At 45.8% G+C, this 22,648-nt stretch overlaps 1 protein-coding gene across 5 annotated transcripts in view; it reads left to right on the forward strand.

Annotated features, from left to right (window-relative positions):
• Window positions 1–28: 28 nt before the first annotated feature.
• Window positions 29–22,648, forward strand: part of LOC105469427 (RAB3A interacting protein like 1) — a 44,175-nt gene continuing 21,555 nt past the window's right edge. Inside the window, exons 1-2 of one of the 5 annotated variants that reach the window (XM_071074481.1) lie at window positions 30–563; window positions 6,621–6,669. Coding sequence is in view for 4 of the 5 variants with exons in the window: in XM_011720422.3 (XP_011718724.1) it covers window positions 21,459–21,610 (152 nt within the window). In the remaining variant the exon portion in view is untranslated. Of the gene's footprint in view, window positions 564–6,620; window positions 6,670–21,365; window positions 21,611–22,648 lie in introns of those variants that run through there. The other 4 variants (XM_011720420.3, XM_011720422.3, XM_011720419.3 and 1 more) reach the window with 4 other exon arrangements.

Here is a 22,648-nt window from a genome sequence, read left to right on the forward strand (position 1 = left end):
CATCACAGAGAGCCTGCCACGGTGCCCTTCTAGGCCCTGCCTCAGCTGGGCAGGAAGAAGGGGACCCAGCTTGGCTGGGGGCAGTGGGCAGGGGGCCCTGGAGTGAGTCAGCCAGGCCTGGATGCTGCCTCCAGGCTCTATGTGGGACACCTGCCAGCCCACACCCCTCTCTTGGGCCAGTCACAGAACAAACAGGGCAGAGGCCAAGAAAGAAAAGGAGGGGGCTTGGCATAGCTGGACAGGGGTGTTGGGGGACACTGCCAGTCCAGGGCCTGGAAGCCAGACAGACAACAGCACCTCCACCCTTAGCTCAGGAAGCCCTGATCCCTGAAGGGTGAAGTAGACTCAACATTCAAAGAGATGGACACATAAGCCCTGGGCACCACGGAAAGACGACAGAAACCAGGGAAGGCCGGAGAGGCTGGGATACACCTAGGTCCAACTTCATCAAACCCAGTCCTGCCCATGACAACGGAATAGCATGGAATAGACCAGAGCCGGACCAACTAGAGACACGAGGCTGTGAGTTCCCCCATGGACTCTGCCACGCTGAAGCTGGCCAGGTGAGGCACTGACCCTATCCACCTTCCACCTACCCCCACCCCTCCAGCTCAGAACTGGGGCTCATGGCAGGTGAGTAGCGGAAAGGACATCGTGGGTCAGGCTTCTCCTAGACAACTCTACAGGACCTGGATGCCGTCAAAGGTTCACACCCAGGGAGTAGCCTCAGTGTCCTCAGCTCAGATGGGCATGTTGAGTTTGACGTGCTGTGAAAGAATGGTAAGTTTCTCGTCCAGCTGTTCATTTTGCAGACAAAGAAACTGAGGTATAGAGAAGGAAAATGACTTGCCTGAAGTCACAGTAGGCCGCCTGTCTAGGTGAGTGCAGCATCTCCACTGCTCCAGGATGCTCCTGCGGTTCACTGCATGGTGAGCACTGAATGCCGACCGACCGTGCTTAGCGCTGCGGTGACCACTGTGAGAGGGCAAGAACAGTAGAAATAATCATTTCTCCCCATCTTGACCACTTACTGGATGTCAGGCAGTGCACTAAGCTCTCTTTAGAAATGTCATCTAATCATCAAAACAACCCCTGGGGAAGAGGAAGGGTCATCCATCCGTCACAGTGGGTGGATGTGGGGGAGGACAGCACAAGGGCAGGCTGGATGAGGAGTAAGCCACATTGGCCACTATCTGTCAGGTCAATGGGTTGAGGGCAGGCTGCCTTAGCTGCCTTTCCCTGCCTCAGATGCAGGCTGGCTGGGCTCCCACAGCTACAGCCTTCTCCACCCATGCTAGGGCTACCAGACGTAGCAAATAAAACTACAGGCCAGGCCAGGCGTGGTGGCTCATGCCTATAATCCCAGCACTTTGGGAGGCCGAGGCGGGTGAATCACCTGAGGTCAGGAATTCGAGACCAGCCTGGCCAACATAGAGAAATCCCGTCTCTACTAAAAATACAAAAATAATTAGCCAGGCATGGTGGCACACGCCTGTAATCTCAGCTACTTGGGGAGGCTGAGGAAGGAGAATCACTTGAACCCAGGAGATGGAGGTTGCAGTGAGCCAAGATCACACCGTTGTACTCCACCCTGGGTAACAAGAGCGAAACGCCGTGTCAAAAACAAAAACAACTACAGGACAGTTGGGCAAATAAGAATTTCAGATACAAAAGTGAATAATTTTTAGTGTAAATATGTCCTACATTATATAGGCTCCCAGGGGAGGGGCCTGGGAGCATCGTCCTTTTCTCTGTCGGCCCCTCTGCTTTGCTGATTTGCTTAGTCCATCCATTCCTTCCTGCTACTGACTTCTACAACCTGGCTTCTCAATCTGAGGCCTGGGGCCCAGTTACATCATTTGGAAGCTTGTTACCAAAGCAGAGCCGGCCTGGTGCAGTGGCTCGCGCATATAATCCCTACATTTTGGGAGGCTGAGGTCGAAAGATTGCCTGAGCCCAGGAGTTTGAGGCTACAGTGAACTATGATCACACCAGCTCAGAACTGCAGTCCCGACTGGGTGACAGAGCAAGACCCTGTCTCAACAAAGGAAGGAAGGGAAGGAAGGAAAGGAAGGGAAGGAAGGGAAGGAAGGGAAGGAAGGGAAGGAAGGGAAGGAAGGAAAGGAAGGGAAGGAAGGGAAGGAAGGAAAGGAAGGGAAGGAAGGGAAGGAAGGAAAGGAAGGGAAGGAAGGGAAAGAGGGAGGGAGGGACCCATTCTGTACGTCATCTTTTTTACTTTCTTGAGGAGGTTCCTTGATGCATAAAAGTTTTTAATTCATTTTGAAGGAGGGAGGGAGGGAGAGGAGGGGAGGAAGATTCATGTATACCTGCTTTATACAATTACAAGAGAGATTTAAGATTATTGTTTACACTTCAAAAGTACTAAATGCTTGTTATAAACAATTAGGAAACTACAGAGCAGTTTAAAACAAAACAAAACAAACCCCCAAACAAGGTTATCATTTTGATATATTTCCTTCCAGTCTTTTTTTATAATTTTAATATTGAGGTACAATCCACGTCCTGTAAAATTCACCTTTTCCACTTACGTATGTAGTGTTTACATATTTATTTATGCTAAAGGCATCCTAGTAGGTGTGCAGTAGTATCTCATTGTGGTTTTGATTCGCATTTCCCAGATGGCAAACAGTGTTAAGCATCTTCTCATGTGATTATTGGCTATTTGTTTATCCTCATTGGAGAAATGTCTACCCAAGTCTTTTGCCCATTTTTTCAGTTGGATTGTTTGTCTTCTTCTTGTTGTTAGAATCATTTATATATTCTGGATACTAGGTCATTATCAAATATGTGATTTACAAATATTTTCTCCCATTCTGTAGGTCATCTTTTTTACGTTCTTGAGGAGGTTCCTTGTTGCATAAAGTTTTTAATTCATTTTGAATTTTAAAAATTAAAATTTTAATTTTGATAAATTTTGACCCTGTCAAATCCAAGGTCATGAAGACTGACCTGTACGTTTTCTTCTAAAACTTTTATCACTTTAGTTCTTACATTTAGGAATTTGACCTATTTTGAGGTAATTTTTATATATCATTTGAGGTAAAGGTCCAACTTTCTTCTTTTGCATGTAGCTATCCAGGTGTCTATGTATATTTGTTGAAAAGCTTATTCTTTCCTGTTGACTTGTCTTGGCATACATGTTGAAAATCAATTGATAATACATATATGGATTTATTTCTGGACTAGCACTTCTATTCTATTGAGCTATGTGTCACTTCAATATTGCATTGTTTTAATGATGTAGTTATGCAGAAATTTCAAAACCAGGAAGTGTAAGCTCTCCAACTTTGTTCTTTTTCAAGATGGTTTTAGCTCTTTGGGGTCCACTGCAATTCCATATGAATTTTAGGATTGTCTTGCCCATTTCTGCATAAAACGCAGTTGGAATTTTGATGGGGATTACACTGAGTCTGTAGATCACTTAGTCATCTTTACAACATCAAGTCTTCCAATCCATGAACATCAGATGTCTTTTCATTTATTTAGGTCTTCTTTAGTTTCATTCACCACTGTTTTTTTTTTTTTTTTTAAATTTATTTATTATTATTATACTTTAAGTTGTAGGGTACATGTGCATAACGTGCAGGTTTGTTACATATGTATACTTGTGCCATGTTGGTGTGCTGCACCCATCAACTTGTCATTTACATCAGGTATAACTCCCAATGCAATCCCTCCCCCCTCCCCCCTCATTCACCACTGTTGTCAGGTTTTCAGTGTACAAGTCTTGCATCTTCTTGGTTAAAAATATTCCTAAGTCTCTTATTCTTTTTGATAATAATAAAGTTCCATTTTGTAAATGGAATTATTTTCTTAATTTTATTTTCAGATTGTTTATTGCTAATGTATAGAAATACAGCTCATTTTTGTATATTCACCTTGTATCTTGTAACTTTGCTTAATTTATTTACTAGCTGTAATAGTTTTTGTGTGGATTCTTTAGGGTTTGTTACATATAAGATCACGTCATGATTTTCCAGGTGCAGTGGTTCATGCATGTCATCCCAGCATTTGGGGAGGCCAAGGAGGGAGGATTGTTTGAGCTCAGGTGTTTTTTGTTTGTTTGTTTTGAGACGGAGTTGCGCTCTTGTTGCCTAGGCTGGAGTGCTGTGGTATGATTACAGCTCACTGCAACCTCCACCTTCTGGTTTCAAGCGATTCTCCTGCCTCAGCGTCCCAAATAGCTGGGATTACAGGTGCACGCCACCACACCTGGCTAATTTTTGTATTTTTAGTAGAGGCGGGGCTTTACCATGTTGGCCAGGCTGGTCTCGAACTTCTGACCTCACGTGATCTGCCCATCTAGGCCTCCCAAAGTGCTAAGATTACAGGCATGAGCCACCATGCCCAGCCTTTACATTGATTTTCATATGTTAAACTACCTTGCTTGCATTTCCATGATAAATCCCACATGGACATTATGTATAATCTTTTTAACATGTTGCTGGATTGGATTTGCTAGTATTTGATTGAGGATATTTGCATCTATATTCATAAGGGATATTGGTCTGTATATTTCTTTTCTTTTTCTTTTTTGAGATGAGGTCTCACTCTGCTGTCCAGGCTGGAGTGCAGTGGCACGATCTCGGCTCACTGCAAGCTCCAACTCCCAAGTTCACGCCATTCTCCTGCCTCAGCTTCCTGAGTAGCTGGGACTACAGGTGCCCGCCACCACACCCAGCTAATTTTTTTGTATTTTTAGTAGAGACGGGGTTTCACTGTGTTAGCCAGGATGGTCTTGATCTCCTGACCTTGTGATCTGCCTGCCTTGGCCTCCCAAAGTGCTGGCATTACAGGTGTGAGCCACCATACCTGACCTGGTCTGTATATTTCTTTCCTTGTGAGATATTGTCTGGCTTTAGTTTTAGGGTAATACTGGCATGAGAGAATGGGTTATGAAGTATATTCTTCTTTATCTTTTGGAAGAGTTTGAGGATTGGTGTTTATTCTTTATTTGCTCCTAATCATTTCTCTATTGGAAGTTTTTGTATTACTGATTCAATCTTGTGTTTGAGGTCTATTCACGTTTTCTGTTTCCTCTTGAGGAAATTTTGGTTTCTAGGCATTTGTTCATTTACTCTAGGTTATCTAATTTGTTGTCATACAAGTTTTCATAGTGTTCTTCTGTAATTCTTTCTGTATCTCTAAGGTCGGTAGTAGTTTTTCTTTTTAAAATGTTTTATTTATTTTATTATGTATTTATTTATTTATAGAAACAGAATTTCACTTTATTACCCAGGCTGGAGTGCAGTTGTGTGATCATAGCTCACTGCCACCTTGAATTCCTAGGCTCAAGGGAGCCTCCCGCCTCTGCCTCCCAAGTAGCTGGGATTACAGGCACCTGCCACAGTGCCTGGCTAATTTTTACTTTTTTTTTTTTTTTTTTGAGATGGAGTCTCGCTCTGCTACCCAGGCTGGAGTGCAGTGGTACAATCTCGGCTCACTGCAACCTCCACCTCCCAGGTTCAAGCCATTCTCCCGCCTCAGCCTCCTGAGTAGCTGGGACTACCTGCAAGTGCCACCATGCCCCGCTAATTTTTGTATTTTTAGTAGAGACAAGGTTTCACCATGTTGCCCAGGCTGGTCTCAAACCCCTGACAAGTGATCCGCCTGCCTCGTCCTCCGAAAGTGCTGGGATTACAGGCGTGAGCCACTGCGCCCAGCTTAATTTTTAAACTTTTTGTAGAGATAGGGTCTTACCATCTTGCCCAGGCTGGTCTCAAACTCCTGGTCTCAAGCCATCCTCTCACCTTGGCCTCCCAAAGTGTCAGGATTACAGGCATAACTACTATGCCTGGACACATTTTTATTTTTAATTTTTATTCATTCATTTATGTATTTACTTTAGAGACAGCATCTTGCTCTGTCACCCAGGATGGAGAGAAGTGGTATGATCATAGCTCACTGCAACCTTGAACTCCTGGGCTCAAGGCAATCCTCCTGCCTCACCCTCCCCAGTAACTAGGACTACAGGCATGAGACATCATGTCCAGCTAGTAGTAATTTTTCTACTTTCATTCCTTACTCAACAAAGTAAGAAACAGGGCCTTACTCTGTTGCCCAGGCTGGAGTGCAGTGGCAGGATCACAGTTCACTGCAGCCTCAATCTCCTGGGCTCAAGTAATCCTATTGCCTCAGCCTCTCAAATAACTGGGACTACAGACATGTGCCACCACACCTGACTAATTTTTTAATATTTTATTTTTAGCAGAGACAAGGTTTCCCTATGTTGTCCAAGCTGGTCTTGAACTCCTGAGCTCAAGCAATTCCCCCACCTTGGCCTCCAGAAGTGCTCAGATTACAGGCATGAGCCATCCCAGCCTTATTCCTAACTTTAGTAATTTGAGTCTTCTTCTTTTTTTTTTTTTTTTTTTTTTGGTCAGTCTAAAGTTTCATCAATTTTCTTGATCTTTTTGAAGAATCAACTTTTGTTTTCATTGATTCTTTCTGTTGTTTTTCTCAATTTCATTTATCTCCACTCTAATTTTTATTCTTTCCTTCCTTTTGCTTGCTTTGGGTTTAGTTTATTCTACTTTTTCTAGTTCCTTAAATTGGAAGTTTAGGTTATTAATTGGAGATCTTTCTTCTCTTTGATGTAGGTTTTTACAGCTATAAATTTCCCTTTGAGTACTGCTTTTGCTGTATTCGGTAAGTTTCAGTATGCTGTATTTTCATTTTCATTCATCTCATCTAATTTCTCTTGTGATTTTTTTCTTTGATCCATGGGGCATTTGAGTGTGTTGCTTAATTCCCACATATTTGTGAATTTTTCACTTTTAATTCTGTTATTTCTAATTTCATTCCATTGTGATCAGAAAGATAATTCATATGAATTCAATCCTTTAAAGTTTATTAAGACTTGTTTTGTGGTCTAACATATGGTCTATCCTGGGGAATGTTTTATGTGTAGTTTGAGAAGAATGTATATTCTGCTATGGTTGGGTAGAGTTAGCATTGTTCAAGTCTTATATTTCCTTATCTAGTGTGTAGTTCTAGCCATTATTGAAAGTGAAGTATTGACGTTTCCAACTATTCTTTTTATTTTATTTTATTTATTTATTTATTTTTAACTTTTTTTTTTTTTTTTTTGAGACAGAGTCTTGCTCTGTCACCAGGCTGGAGTGTAGTAGCATGATCTCGGCTCGCCGCAACCTCTGCCTCCCAGGTTCAAGCCATCCTCCTGCCTCAGCCTCCCAAGTAGCTGGGATTACAGGCACGTGCCGCCAAGCCCAGCTAATTTTTGTATTTTTAGCAGAGACAGTGTTTTACCATGTTGGACAGGCTGGTCTCGAATTCCTGACCTCAGGTGATCTGCCCAACCTCGGCCTCCCAAAGTGGTGGGATTAGAGGCGTGAGCCACTGTGCTCGGCCGATATTTCCAGCTATTCTTGCTGACCTGTTTCTACTTTGAATTCTGTCCGTTTTTGCTTCAAATACTTTGAGGACTCTGCTGTTAGGTGAAATATATAATTGTTATATCTTCTTGATGAATTGAGCCTTTTATCATTACAAAATGTTTCTCTTTGTCCCTTGTAACAATTTTTGCCTTAAGGTCTATTTTTTATAATATTTCTTCATGTGGTTTTGAGTTACTATCTAGTGTCCTTTAGTAGCAACTTGAACAGCTCCCTTTAGCATTTCTTATAGGGCAGGTCTACTAGTGACAAACTCTTTCAACTTTAGTTTATCTGGGGATGTCTTGAATTCTCCTTTTTTTCCTGAAGGATAGCTTTGCGAGATATAGAAATCTTAGTTATATATAGATAGATATATAAATCTTAATCTTCTTTTGTTTATTTCAGCATTTTCTGAATATATCATCCCACTATCTGGCCCCCATGGTTTCTGATGAGAAATAAACTGTTGATCTTATTGAGATTAGCTTATATATGATGAGTCACTTTTTCTTGTTGTTTTCAAGATTCTATTTTTGGGCAGGGAGTGGTGGCTCATGGCTCATGCCTGTGATCCCAGCACTTTAGGAGGTTGAGGTGGTGGATCACTTAAGGTGAGGAGTTTGAGACCAGCTTGGTCAACATAGCGAAACCCTGTCTCCACTAAATATACAAAAATTAGCCAGGCATGGAGAAGGCAGGGGTTACAGTGAGCCGAGATCATGCCACTGCACTCCAGCCTGGGCAACAAAGTGAGACTGTCTCAAAACAACAACAACAAAAATCAAGTTTCTCTTTTTATCTTTGTCTTTCCATAGTTTGATTCTAATGTATCTTGGTTTTGATCTCGTTGTGTTTATCCTATTTGGGATTCATTAGGCTTATTGAATGTAAAGACTGAGTCTTCCATTACATTTTGAAAGTTTTGGGCCATTATTTCTTCAAATATTCTGTCTTCTTCCTCTCCCTCCTCTCCATCTGGGACTTTCATTATGCATATGTTGTTATGCTCGATGGTATTCCATGGGTCTCTTAAACTCCGTTTGTTTTTCTCCATTCTTGGTCCTCAGATTGTTAATCTCAATTGACTTATCTTCAAGTGTGCTGATTCTTTCTTTTGCCTGCTCTAATCTATATTGAGCTCCTCTAGCAAATTTTTATTTCAGTTATTATACTCTTCAACTCCAGAATTTCTTTCTTTTTACTTTTTTCTTTTCTTTTCTTTTTAATGTTCCTCTTAGCTCATACTTAAAACTCCAGGATTTCTATTTGTTTTCTTTTTATAATTTATCTTTATTATAGAATCCATTTCTTGTCTGTTTCAGCTCCTAGTGGCTGCCAGCACTCCTTGACTTTTGGCCACATCACTCCTCCATCTTGTGCCTTTTTCTCTTTTGTCTGTGTCAGGTCTCTTTCTTCCTCCCTCTTATAAGGATACATGTGATTGCATTTAGGGTCTACTCCAATAATTTGGAATAATCTCCCCATCTCACAGTCCTTAACTTAATTATGTCTTTACAGACTCTGTTTTCATATAAGGTAATATTTGCAGTTTTCAAAGATTAGGATTCAGTAACTTTGAGAGGCCATTTTTATCCTACTACAGTTATGGTCCTATCATGAAATATTATACAGCAATAAAAATGAATGTACTGGCCGGGCACGGTGGCTCACGCCTGTAATCCCAACACTTTGGGAGGCTGAGGCAGGCAGATCACAAGGTCAGGAGTTTGAGACCAGCCTGGCCAATATGGTGAAACCCTGTCTCAACTAAAAATACAAAAATTAGCTGGGCATGGTAGCACATGCCTGTAATCCTAGCTTCTCAGGAGGCTGAGGCAGGAGAATTGCTTGAACCTGGAGGCGGAGGTTGCAGTGAGCTGAGATTGTGCCATTGCACTCCAGCCTGGGTAATACAGCGAGACTCCATCTCAAAAAAAAAAAAAAAAATTAATGAACTATAGTTACATAAAATAAGGTAAGTCTTGGATATAATGCTGAGTTAAAAAAAAAGTTTGAGAAGACTTTATCACTATCTATTTATTTATGTCTTTGATTTCTCTTTTATTTATGTCTTTTATTTTATTTCTCTTTAATGTCTTTTATTACACTGTAAGCCTTATAAAGCTTAGAATGTAAGCTTCATAGGCCAGGGCCTTGTTTTGCTCGTTGCTATACACCCAGTGCCTGGAAGAGTGACTGTCAGGCAAAGAAATACCAAACAAATAACTGCTGAATGAATGAATTATTAAAATTGATATTTATGAAGACTGATATAAGCAATTAAAACAATCTTACAGTATAACAATAATTTTTTTAAAAACCAGAATCCCAAAGTGCTAGGATTACAGATATGAGCCACCATGTCCAGCTAAGGTGGCCTTTTTCAATTTGAAAACTTATATACTTCAGTTTTGGGAAACAATCTTGAATTATTTATTTAATGCTTTACCCCCTTCATTTTCTTCTGTTCCTTCTTTATGCAGACATTGAACCTCCTAAATTGATTCTCTACTTTTCTAATCTTTTCACTATTTTCCATTTCTTTCTTTTTGGGGGGTACTCCCTCAACTGTGTCTTCCAAACTTACTCATTGTTTTCATGTCTACCATCATGCTTTTAAAAAATATATCATTTTCCAGTAGTTTCTGTTGCTCTGTGAATGTTTACTTTCGTAGAATCAGGTTACTATTTCATGAATACAATACCTTCTTTTCCCACTCTGAGGTTATTAATGCCTCTCCTTCGTCCTCCTCCTTGCTCTCCTTCTCCTCCTCCTCCTTGCTCTCCTTCTCCTCCTCCTCCTCTTCACCTCCTCTTCTCCTTCTTCTTTTTTCTACGGAGTCTCTTTTTCCTGCAAGTTGCTTTTTTTCTGCTTACTAGGTTTGGTCTCTCTTAAGGTAGAGGTTCTCCTTAGTTGTCTAGTAATCCTTGATTGTTCATTATGAAGAGCGAGATCTGAAAAACCAATGGCAAGCATGTTGACTTTTAGCCGGATGGATATTTTGTTGGGTAACATTCGTCTTAGATCTCTCTTCCTGGGTCGGCCAGAGTCACATAGGGGGGCTGTCTGGAGGGTAAAGGTCTGGCTTTACCCTCCTAGTGACTGAGTGAGTTGCCATTTTGGCTGACAAGTGAGAGAAGAGGGTAGGAGGTCTCAGATTTCAGTGTGTATACAATCACTTAACCCCCTTATTCAGCTGCTGGCCCAAAGACCTTCTGTTTTGCCATCTCCAGAGAATAAATCTCCAGTGTTATGCTAGACTCAGAAAGGGGCAGTTGGCCAGTGGCATGGAGTAGAGGAGGGGACCTAGGGATCAAATTGCTTATCCATTTGCTTTGATCTAGTGCTCTATACTTCAGCTTTTTCTACCAGTGCCAGTGGTCTCTGCTGCCGCCAGCTCCTGATGTTTTGCTGCCTTGATGTAACCATAATTCAGAAAGATTTGTTGATATCTCACACCGTAATGATGGAAGTGTCTATTTTCCCCTGTAGCTTTAATTATTTTTGCTTTAAATATTTTAGGCTATTTTATTAGGCACATATTAATTTAGATGGTTATATCTATGTGGTGAATTTTTTTAAATGTCATCATTTTATTATTACTGCATAGTGACCACCTCTACCCTTATAATGTTTTTCATCTTAAAGTTTGCTATTAATTTGGTCTTTTTGAGACAGGGTCTTGCTGTGTTGCCCAGACTGAGTGCAGTGGCATGATTACAACTCACTGCAGCCTTGACCTCCCAGGCTAAAGTGATCCTCCTGCCACAGCCTCCCAAGTAGCTGGGACTACAGGCCTGCACCACCATGCCTGGCTAATTTTTGATTTTTTGTAGAGATGGGGGTCTCCCCATGTTGCCCAGGCTGGTCTCGAACTCCTGAGCTCAAGTGATCCTCCCTCCTCAGCCTCCGAAAGTGCTGGGATTACACATATGATTCATCATGATTCATCTTAAAGATTGGTTATTAATGCAGAAATACCACCTTACTTTTGGTGTGACTTTTTCAAGCTCACCCTTTCCATATCCTTATGCTTAGGTGGTCAGATATGCCTTTTTAAAAAACATTTTGAACGTTTTTAAGTGTATAGTTTACTGACATTAATTACATTCCCATTGTTGTGCAACCATCATCCATCCATGTTGTCTTCCCAAATGAAACTCCATACCCATTAAACAAATATCACCTCCCCTCCATTCTCTATTTTCTATTATTGATTTCATAGACTTTGTAAGTCTATGCTTGGCCAGGAGCAGTGGCTCATGTCTATAATCCCAGCACTTCAGGAGGCTGAGGCGGGCGTATTGCTTGAACCCAGGAGTTTGAGACCAGCCCAGGCAACATGGCAAAGCCCCGTCTCTACTAAAAACACAAAGATTAGCCGGGCATGGTGGTGGTGTGCGCCTGTAGTCCCAGCTATTGAGGAGGCCAAGGCAGGGGAATCACTTGAACCTGGGAGGTGGAGGTTGCAGTGAGCTGAGATTGCACCATTGCACACCAGCCTGGGCGACAGCAGAGTGAGACCCTGTCACAAAAAAAAAGAAAGAAAAAAAAAAAAAAAAACCCACGGTAGCTCACACCTGTAATCTCAGCACTTTGGGAGGCTGAGGCAGACGAATCACTTGAGGTCAGGAGATCGAGACCATCCTGGCCAACATAGTGAAACCCTGTCTCTACTGAAATACAAAAAATTAGCCAGGTGTAGTGGCGCACACCTGTACTCCCAGCTACTCAGGAGGCCAAGGCAGGGGAATTACTTGAATCCAGGAGGCAGAGGTTGCAGTGAGCTAAGATCATGCAACTGCACTCCAGTCTGGCAACAGAGCAAGACTCTGTATCAAAAAAACAAAACAAAACAAACAAAAAAAAACTGCTTGGCTCTCCTTGATAATCTCTTGTTGTTTATTCATCTTCCGTTCGTACATTTAAAAAAAATTTTTTTTAAATGTTTTGAGATCAAGTCTCACTCTGTCACCCAGGCTGGAGTGTAATGGTACAATCTTGGCAGCTCACTGCACCTCTGCCTCCTGGGTTCAATCGATTCTCGTGCCTCAGCCTCCTCAGTAGCTGGGACAATAGGCGCGTGCCACCACACCCGGCTAATTTTTGTGTTTTTAGTAGAGATAGGGTTTCACCATTTTGCCCGGGCTGGTCTCGAACTCCTGGATTCAAGCGATCCACCTGCCTCAGCCTCCCAAAGTGCTGGGAGCCACCATGCCCGCCCATACATCTATATTAACAATAACTTATCATATATGTCAAAATTAACTTTAAGAGATGATTTGTAATGTTCCCAACACAGAGAAATGATAAATGTTTGAGGTGATGAATATCCCAGTTACCCAGATTTGATCATTATACATTGTATGCTTGGGTCAAAAGGTCACATATACCCCACAAATATGTACAACTATAATGTAGCCATAAAAATTAAAAACAAATTTTTTTTGTTTTTTTGTAAATTTTGTGTATGTTCTTTTTCTTTAAAAATAGATTCTAAAAATTCATACGTTAACCTTTCAATATCATATATAGGAGACCACTACCTGGAGTCCCGTAGCATCTAAATCTGTTGTGTGTTGTTTCTATTGATTCTTATTCACAGTGGCTAGCATCTTTATGTGCTGGTGATCTCTGTGAGCTCACTGCTTGATGCTCACTGCCAAGCTCCCAGCTTTGGATGTACTTTCCTTTGTGGGCAAGGAAGTGGCTTTGGCAGACAAGGCCTAGAGCTTGATAGACAACATGTCCTCAAAGAATTATAGCTTCTTTCTAGAATTTTTTTTTTTTTTTTTTTCCGTAGCAGGAAGATTCCTCTCTGCTCCAAGTCCACCACATCACTAGGAGAAGAGATTCTCCAACCAATTCCATACTTATCCATAGGAGCCATCTTTTTGATATGTAAATTTGTTCACATCACACTCCTGTGTAAATCCTTCAATGACTCCTCTTTGTCTTTCTGTATAAAGTTTGAACTCCTTACCTAGCATACTGTATTAGTTCATTCTCGCACTGCTATAAGAACTACTCAAGGCTCGGTAATTTATAAAGAGAAGAGGTTTAATTGGTCCACAGTTCTGCAGGCTATACAGGAGACATGGCTGGAGGGGCCTCAGGAAACTTACGATCATAACTGAAGGTGAAGGGGAAGCAGGCACATCTTACATGGCCAGAGCAGATGGAAAAGAGCAAAGCGGGAGGTGCTACAGACTTTTAAACAACCAGATCTCAGTTAGGCGCGGTGGCTCATGCCTGTAATCCCAGCACTTTGGGAAGCCGAGTCAGGAGGATCATGAGGTCAGGAGATCGAGACCATCCTGGCTAACACGGTGAAACCCCATCTCTACTAAAAATAGAAAAAAAAAAAAAATTAGCAGGGCGTGGTGGCAGACGCCTGTAGTCCCAGCTACTTGGGAAACTGAAGCAGGAGAATGGCATGAACCCAGGAGGCGGAGGTTGCCGTGAGCTGAGATCACACCACTGCACTCCAGCCCAGGAGACAGTGTGAGATTCTGTCTCAAAAAAAAAAAAACCCAGATCTCATGAGAACTCACTTACTATCACAAGAACAGCAGCGGGGAAATACATAAATACATTACCATGATCCAATCATCTCCCACCAGGCCCCTCCTTCAACACTGGAAATTACAATTCGACACGAGATTTGGGCAGGGAGGCAGAGCCAAACCATACCACATACAAAGCCCCGCATGATCTAACCCCTGACTCTTTTGCCAGCCCCAACTCTTTCAATGGTCTCCCTTTCCACTCCCAAACTCCTGCCTCACGAAATTTTTCCAGACTCCTAACCTTAAGTCTAGGTTAGGAGTTCCTGGATGTGCTCCCAGATGACTTTGCACTTCCCCTATCCTTGTACCTGAACTGTGGTCCTGTGTGTTAGTCTGTTTTGCATTGTTATAGGGAATACCAGAGACTGGGCAATTTGTATAGAAAAGAGGTTTCTCTGGCTCGCAGTTCTGCAGACTGTATGGGAAGCATGGCACCAGCATCTGTTTCTGATGAGGGCCTCAGAAAGCTTCCAATCATGGTGGAAGGTTAAGGCGGGGCATGCATGTCACATGGTGAGAGAGAGAAAAAGAGAGAGATGGGGGAGGTCCCAGACTCTCTTTAAGAATCAGATCTGGCTGGGTGCGGTGGCTCATGCCTGTAGTCCTAGCACTGTGGGAGGCCAAGGCGGGTGGATCACCTGAGGTTAGGAGTTTGAGAGCAGCCTTGCCAACATGCTGAAACCCATCTCTACTAAAAATACAAAAGTTAGCTGGGCATGGTGCCTGTAATCCCAGCTACTCAGGAAGTTGAGGCAGGAGAATCGCTTGAACCTGGGAGGTGGAGGTTGCAGTGAGCCAAGATCGTGGCATTGCATGGGCCTGGCACCAGGCAAGAAAGAGTGATCAAATAAAAGTTTTCTGTACCCCGGCCAGGTGTGGCTCACATCTACAATCCCAGCACTTTGGGAGGCCATGGCAGGCAGATCACAGGGTCAGGAGTTCGAGACCAGCCTGGCCAACATGGTGAAACCCCCATCTCTACTAAAAATACAAAATTTAGCCAGGCATGGTGGCTCACACCTTTAATCCCAGCTACTATGGAGGCTGAGGCAGGAGAATCACTTGAACTCGGGAGGCAGAAGTTGCAGTGAGCTGAGATCACGCCACTACACTCCAGCCTGGGCGACAGACTGAGACTCCATTTCAAAAAAAGAATCAGATCCTGCAGCAACTTATGACCACAGAGAGGGCACCAAGCCATTCATGAGGGAACCAAGCCCCCATGACTCAAACACCTCCCATAAGGCCCACCTCCAACATTGGGGATCATATTTCAATGTAAAATTTGGAGGGACAAATACCCAAACCATATCATGCTATAATTAGATGTCCGAATCCCCCTCTACACATAATCCCCTCCTAAGCTGTACACTTCACGAGTGCAGAAGCATTGTCTGTCTGGCTCACTAATACGCCATCAGCACTTGGCATGTGTGTTCTTAAATATCTGATGAATGAGCGAACACCTCTACTGAGCTCCCAGTGTTTTTCTTATTGATTTTTGCAAATTCTTTATATGTTAAAGATATTAACGCATTGCCATTGCCTGGGAACATTTTCCCCAAGTTATTTGCCTTTTAATTTTGGCTTTTTTTTTTTTTTTTTTTTTGGCAGGGAGGAGCATAAAGAAGCTTTACATTTGAATGCGGACGGATCTATTGATCTTTTTCTGTTAAGATCTCTTCAAAATGTTTCCTTTGCTGGATGTGTAAAAAGTGTTCACTTCTATTTTTTATGCACACGGCTATCCATTTAATCTTCCCAAAGCAGGGCTCTGATCATTTCTCTCCTCTGCTCAAGAATGTTTAACCATCTCCTTGGAGCCTTTAGAATAAAGTCCAAATTCTTTAACTCGCCGCCAATGCTTTTCAGGATTTAATCTGAGGCTGCCTTTCCAGACTTTTTTTCCTGTCCCCCAAATGAGCCTGAGCTCCTGGCAAAGTGAGGGGTGTTCCTCTCTGTCTGTGTTGTGCCTTTCCACCTCCAGGCCTTTGTACCTGTTGGTCCCTCTGCAGGGAATGCCCATCCTTCAGTTCTATATGGACTTTTTTTTTTTTTTTTTTTTTTTAGACACAGTCTTGCTCTGTTGCCCAGGCTGGAGTGCAGTGGCATGATCTCTGCTCACTGCAGCCTCCACCTCCTGGGTTCAAGCAATTATCCTGCCTCAGCCTCCCGAGTAGCTGGGATTACAGGCGTGCACCACCACGCCTGGCTAATTTGTGTATTTTTAGTAGAGACAGGGTTTTTACCATGTTGGCCAGGCTGGTCTTGAACGCCTGACCTCAAGTGATCCGCCCACCTCAGCCTCCCAAAGTGCTGGGAATTACAGGTGTGAACCACGGCACCCGGCTCTATATGGATATTTAAATCCTATTTATTCTTCAATCCCTACTTTCTTTAAAAAGCCTCACCTTACCCTTCCTTCCTCCTGAGGCAGTGAGTGGTGGAGCTTTGGAGTCAGACAAACCTGGGTTAAAATCCGAGTTCCTTTACTTGTTAGCCATTGGCCAAATCCTTGAACCTTTCCAAATCTCAGTTTCCTCATCTTTAAAATGGGAACAGAAAGCAATGAAGGACCACCAAGGACCGTGGGGCCTCTGCGAGGATGAACGGAGTCTGAGATTGCACGTAAAGATCCCAGCACAGTCTCCAGTTCACCCCACATTCTGCCACCTTGGAAGGGAGTCATCAGCTCTCTGGGGGTCACACCCTCCTCCACTGGTCATGTTTCCCCCTCAAGGTTTCTGGTGGATTATCTGTTCTCTAATAATTCCAGGAGGTGGCTGAGCTTTCCTTCTGAGGAGTTGAGAGTGGGCGAACAGGTTTCATCTCTAGGAATTCGGCTCAGGCCCCAGGCATCTTGGTCGGACTCCCACGCCCATCTGGGCCCAAAGGAATCCCCTCCTTCCTTCCTTCCTTCCTTCCTTCTTCATTTGAGGTCAGTTTCATTACCGGGAAATGTTGAAATGTTGACATTTCCAAAGGGATTCACCAGCACCTCCCGCCCCTCACCATCAGCACCCCACAATATGATAAGTCAAGTGGAACAAAGATAATCCTCCCAGGTTTAAGGTGGGTAAACTGAGGCTCAAACTAGCTTCCATATATTTGTGTCTAGAACTCGTGGGTCTTTGCAGCCAGAGAAGGGATTCGTTTCGCCTGAGGGGCCTGGGCAGCTGTGGTGGAGAACTAGGGGAGCTCTGGCCCCGGAGCAGGAGATGGACCAGGAATCCTGTCTCTCAGGGCCTCTGCCTTGTCCTCAAGTAGGTTAATGCCAGTCTCTCAGAGGCTGGCCTGGAGCTCAGTGTCGGTGCTTGCTTTGTGAACTGACTTTGGGAGTAGATTATTTTGCCTGCATCATTTGGGAAAGGAGCAAAGATGAAGACTCACTGGCTGGGGCTTTATCTCTGGGGCTGAGAGTGAGGATGGAGACTTCCTGGACAGTGAAAACAGCAAGTTTAGCTTCAGGAGGCCTGGCTGCCAGCCCAGCTCTTTTCCCAGCATGCTGTGCCACCTGGGACAAGTGCCTGCCCTCTCTGGACCCCAACTGCCCTCCCTATAACATGGAGATGGTGGTCGAAGGAGGTCTGTTGTGAATCTTAGTGTTCTCAAAGTGCTGTCCTGGGCTGAGCCCCTCCCTGAGCCCAGACTGTCCCTGGGGCCTGGCTTCACCAGGTTGGCCTGACCAAAGCTGTGACCCCATTCGGTGCCTCCACGCCCTCTGTCCTGCCCTTCCCTGAGGGGCCTGGGTCTGGTCTTGGTCAGGCCTAGGGAGAGAGCAGGGAGCCTCCAGGCCCGAGTTTGACCTCCTGAGTCGCCTCCCCTGTCCCTGGAGCCAGAGCCAGCGTCCTCTTTCCCTCCTGCCTGAAATCTGAGCTCAGGGATCCAGGGAGGACTTTGGCTGCAAAACATTCCATCCCACTGTCCAAACACGCTGCACAGCTGGTGGAGGGAGGGGCAGCCAGAACCGGCTTTCAGGAGCCCTGGGGCTGTTGTGTTCATGGAAATGGGGGAACCCTCACTCTGAGGACCAGCGCTGGCTGACCTGAGGAGGTTCACAGGGTCAAGGAAGGGTCCACCTGCACACATGTTCCTGGGGCTTACTGCAGTGCCCAGCCCTGCAGGGGAAAATCCAGTTGCTTCAAAGTCTGCCAAGCCAGGTGTGCGTGGCTGCCTCGAGCCTGCCAGCCGGGAGGTGTCTGGGCCACAGGCAGGCGGATGGTGGCCTTGTGAGCCTCCCCTCGTGACTGAGCTCTGTGCAGAGGCAGGGGAAGGGCAGGCAGGAATGACGCTGAGATAGCAAGCAGGGGAGGTGACTTCAGGCAGCAGCTTTTACTGACGAGATGTCCCAGACTCGGCTGCTTCTTGCTGTGACTCACCAGTGACCCTGAATGAGCCTCTGAGCCTCAGTTTCCTCATCTGCAAGAAGAGAGGATTGGGCCTTTTCTGGCTCTGCCTTTTTTCTAAGAAGTTACAGCCAAAGACAAGATCCTCACAGCTTCTCATCCAGTCCAAGCTGTGTCTAAATGTCCAAAAACATAACAGGTTTTTCCATACAGTCTCCAGCAACTCTGACTCAGTTTCCCCTCTCCCCCCAACAAGAGGCTTGTGGGGCCTTGGCAGGGAGGGAACAAGTCCCACCTACATTGCCACCAGTCAGGCCAAGCCCCTTCCCCTCCTGCCTTGTTGGGGTGATGGGGAGATGCCCCCCTTCACACATCCTGTTTTCCATTAATTGTTTCCAGGTGGGCCCAGAGGTTGCCCAGCAGAGGAAGGTGGGGACACAGGAGAATTGAGCAGGGGGATCAGAGAGGAGCAAAAACAGGAAGGGGGTGGGAGCAGGCCATGGAAAATTCATTGCCAGGAAAGGGAGGCCAGCATCTGGTTTGCATTAGGCTGAGAGAGCTTCGAAGCCCAAAGCCCAAGTGGGAGATACTGTTATCCGCTGGGCGGGGCGGGCCGGGGTGTGAGGAACTGGCAGCTTCTCCCCAGCAGGGACTCAGAGGCTACCCAGAAAGAAGAGGGAAGTCCAGGGAGAAGGGAATAGGGAACACTTCTTTCAGTCCACACTGTGGCAGACACTTCACAAATGTTATCTTCTTTTTTTTTTTTTTTGAGACAGAGTTTTGCTCTTGTTGGCCAGGCTGGAGTGCAATGGCAGGATCTCGGCTCACCGCAACCTCTGCCAACTGGGTTCAAGCAATTCTCCTGCCTCAGCCTCCCCAGTAGCTGGGATTACAGGCATGCGCCACCACGCCCAGCTAATTTTGTATTTTTAGTAGAGACAGGGTTTCTCCATGTTGGTCAGGCAGGCTGGTCTCAAACTCCCAACCTCAGATGATCCACCCGCCTTGGCCTCCTAGAGTGCTGGGATTACAGGCATGAGCCAAACCCTGTGGCTTTCTTCTTTTTTTAAACCTTTTTTTTTTTTTTGAGACGGAGTCTCACTCTGTCGCCCAGGCTGGAGTGCAGTGGTGCAATCTCGGCTCACTGCAAGCTCTGCCTCCCAGGTTCATGCCATTCTCCGGCCTCAGCCTCCCAAGTAGCTGGGACTACAGGTGCCCTCCACCACACCCGGCTAATATTTTGTGTTTTTAGTAGAGACGGGTTTTTGTTTGTTTGTTTGTTTTTAATAATAGAGATGAGGTCTCAGTTTGTTGCCTAGGCTGGTCTCAAACTCCTGGGCTCAAGCGATCCTCCCACCTCGGCCTCCCAGAGTGCTGGCATTACAGGCGTGAGCCACTGCACCTGGCCACAAATGTTATCTGCTTTAATACTCACTACTTCACAGGGGAGAACTGTTCCCATTTTATATAGATGAGGAAACTGAGTCCCAGAGAGGTTAAGTGACTTGCCTGAGGCCACACAGCCAGCGAGTGGCAGAACTAGGATGAGAATTCGGGCCAAATGAAGACAGGGTGGCACATTCACACCATCCCACAGATGGATGGGGTCTGTGTACCAGGCAAGGGGACACTGAGAAGGGTGACGAGGATGGCCCAGCCTCTGCGCAGAGGGCCACTCAGTTCTTGCGGGAGTGTGCACCAGTTCCGTGGGGTGTTTGTCATGTGCAGGGCTAACCATGTGTCTGAGGGCTCTGGTGTCTGCAGAGGAAAAAAGTAACCCACAGGGGAGGGCTTCCTAGAGGAGGGGGTATGAACAAAAGAGAAACTTACCAGCAGAGGCAGGATGCAGTGGAGATTGCAGACAGGTGGGATAGTATGTGGAAAGAAGAGGAATGGGCACATCTGGGCAGTGGCAACTGGCCTGGTGTGCTTTGGAGGGTGAGAATCCATTTCATAGTTGGAGAAACTGAGGCACAAAGAGGCTAACGTGCTCAAAGGCACACCGTCTGAAAGTGGGGTTGAATCCAGCCTGTCTGACCCTGGGCCTGTGCTCCCAGCTGCTACCACTGAGTTGTTCCTGGGTGGTGGCGGTGAAAAGTTTTAAGGGTAGCGAGACCCCGTCTCTCCAAACAAAAAAAAAAATTTAAAAATTAGCCAAGCATGGTGACACATGCCTGGAGTCCCAGCTGCTCAGGAGGCTGAGGTGGGAGGATGGCTTGAGCCGGGGAGTTTGAGGCTGCCTTCCAGCCTGGGTGACAGAGTGAGACCCTGCCTTGAAAAATTTAAAAAAAAAAAAAAAAAAAAAGACAAAACTAGGAATCTCAAATCTAAGAAAAAGAATTAAAAAATAATAATAATAACAGTTTTTTGTTTGTTTGTTTGTTTTGTTTTTTGAGACGGAGTTTCGCTCTTGTTGCCTAGGCTGGAATGCAATAGCACGATCTCGGCTCACCGCAACCTCCGCCTCCCAGGTTCAAGCAATTCTCCTGCCTCAGGCTCCCGAGTAGCTGGGATGACAGGCATGCGCCACCATGCCTGGCTAATTTTGTATTTTTAGTAGAGACGGGGTTTCACCATGTTGGTCAGGCTGGTCTTGAACTGCTGACTTCAGGTGATCTGCCCGCCTCGGCCTCCCAAAGTGCTGGGATTACAGGCGTGAGTCTCCGTGCCCGGCCAATAACAAAGTTTTAAGTGGATATTCAGGCTTGTGGTCACAGTTGGGAGGGCCTGTCAGGGCTCCACAGCCAGCTTATGACAGCTATGACAGGGTCAAGGCTGGACAGGCAGTTTCCAACGCCCCAGCCTGTGTGGCGAGGGGACAAGTAGACCATCTGGGAGCCTGGCTGAAACACGGGGCCTCCTCTTGAGGTGTCTCATCTCCCCTGGCCCAGAGCCCAGGAAGGAGGGCCCAGTGTCTTCTGCTGCCTGAGGAGCCACAGGAGTTAATAATTACGGGGTTGAAGGAGATAGCGGCTGTCCTGGGAGGTGGTGCCTCCCTCCCAGGCTGCTGCTCTGAGGAGATAGCAAAGGTTAGTGTGAGGCCCAGCCTAGTGGGGGGAAGAAGGCTCCTGCTACCTCCCTTCCCAGCACCCTCCAGAGGGACCCTCAGTCTGGCCTTCCAAGCATGGACTCTTCTGAGGAGCACGCCAGGTGCCCCGCCCGAGGGACATGCCCCGTGTTCCTGGCCATGAGTGCAGGGACTGTCCGCTACGCCCCATTAGGCCTGTGCCCTGCACTTGAGGGGAGCTTGAGAGAAGAGCCCTGGGGCACAGAAAGGTGAGCTCAGGACCTGCGGCATGGAGGGGAGGGGGAATCCTGGCGAGCTTCAGGGCAGCCGGTGTGAGAAGCTGGGCTCAGAGAGTCCTAGGGAATGGCTCTGACTGTCTTGTCCAATTTGGTGGCTGTAGAGAGGTGGAGACTGAAGCTCAGATAGGGCAAGACACTCGTCCTGGGTCACACAGTGAGCTGAGGTCAGACCTGTAAGTCCAGAATCAGGGCCTGGGTCATCCAGGCTGACTGTCTCCTACTCCTCAGCTGCCTTCAGCCAAGGGTCTGTGGTCAAGGCTGTCAGGCTTGGGATGTAGCAGGCAGAGGGGGATAGAGGGAGGGAGGGTCAGGAGGGCAGTGGCTTGTGGGCAGAGGACACAACTTTTTTTTTTTTTTTTTTTTGAGATGGAGTTTCGCTCTTGTTGCCCAGGCTGGAGTGCAATGGTGCGATCTCGGCTTACAGCAACCTCTGCCTCCCGGGTTCAAGCGATTCTCCTGCCTCAGCCTCCTGAGCAGCTGGGATTACAGGCATGCACCACCACGCCCAGCTAATTTTGTATTTTTTAATAGAGACAGGGTTTCTTCATGTTGGTTAGGCTGGTCTCAAACTCCCGACCTCAGGTGATCCGCCTGTCCTGGCCTTCCAAAGTGCTGGGATTACAGACGTGAGCCACCGCGCCTGGCCCAGACACAACTTTTATTTCTCCCTTCCCTGCCACTGGCCAGGAACCTATAGCCTGTGCTCAGGAACCTCTTGCTGCCTGGCTGCACACAGCTGCAGCTGCCAGTGAGCTTCTAGTTTCTGGATGGTCTTTTTGGAAAACTGGTGTAAGAGGACTCAGCCCCACTGCCCCTGGCTGTGTGATATCTGGCAAGTTCCTTAACTTCTCCGAGCCCATCCTTTTTGGCTGAGGAGCAAGTTCAGCTGAGCAGTAGGGTCCTCCCTACTGGGGGAGGCAGTGAGGCCTAGGAGTCCATGGTAGCAGGAAGCATGGATGACAGGCTATTTTTGGTTAGAAATTGAGTGTCGATGCTTTCTGAGTGGTG

Source organism: Macaca nemestrina, chromosome 12 (genome assembly GCF_043159975.1).
Source record: "Macaca nemestrina isolate mMacNem1 chromosome 12, mMacNem.hap1, whole genome shotgun sequence".
Classification (NCBI taxonomy): domain Eukaryota; kingdom Metazoa; phylum Chordata; class Mammalia; order Primates; family Cercopithecidae; genus Macaca; species Macaca nemestrina.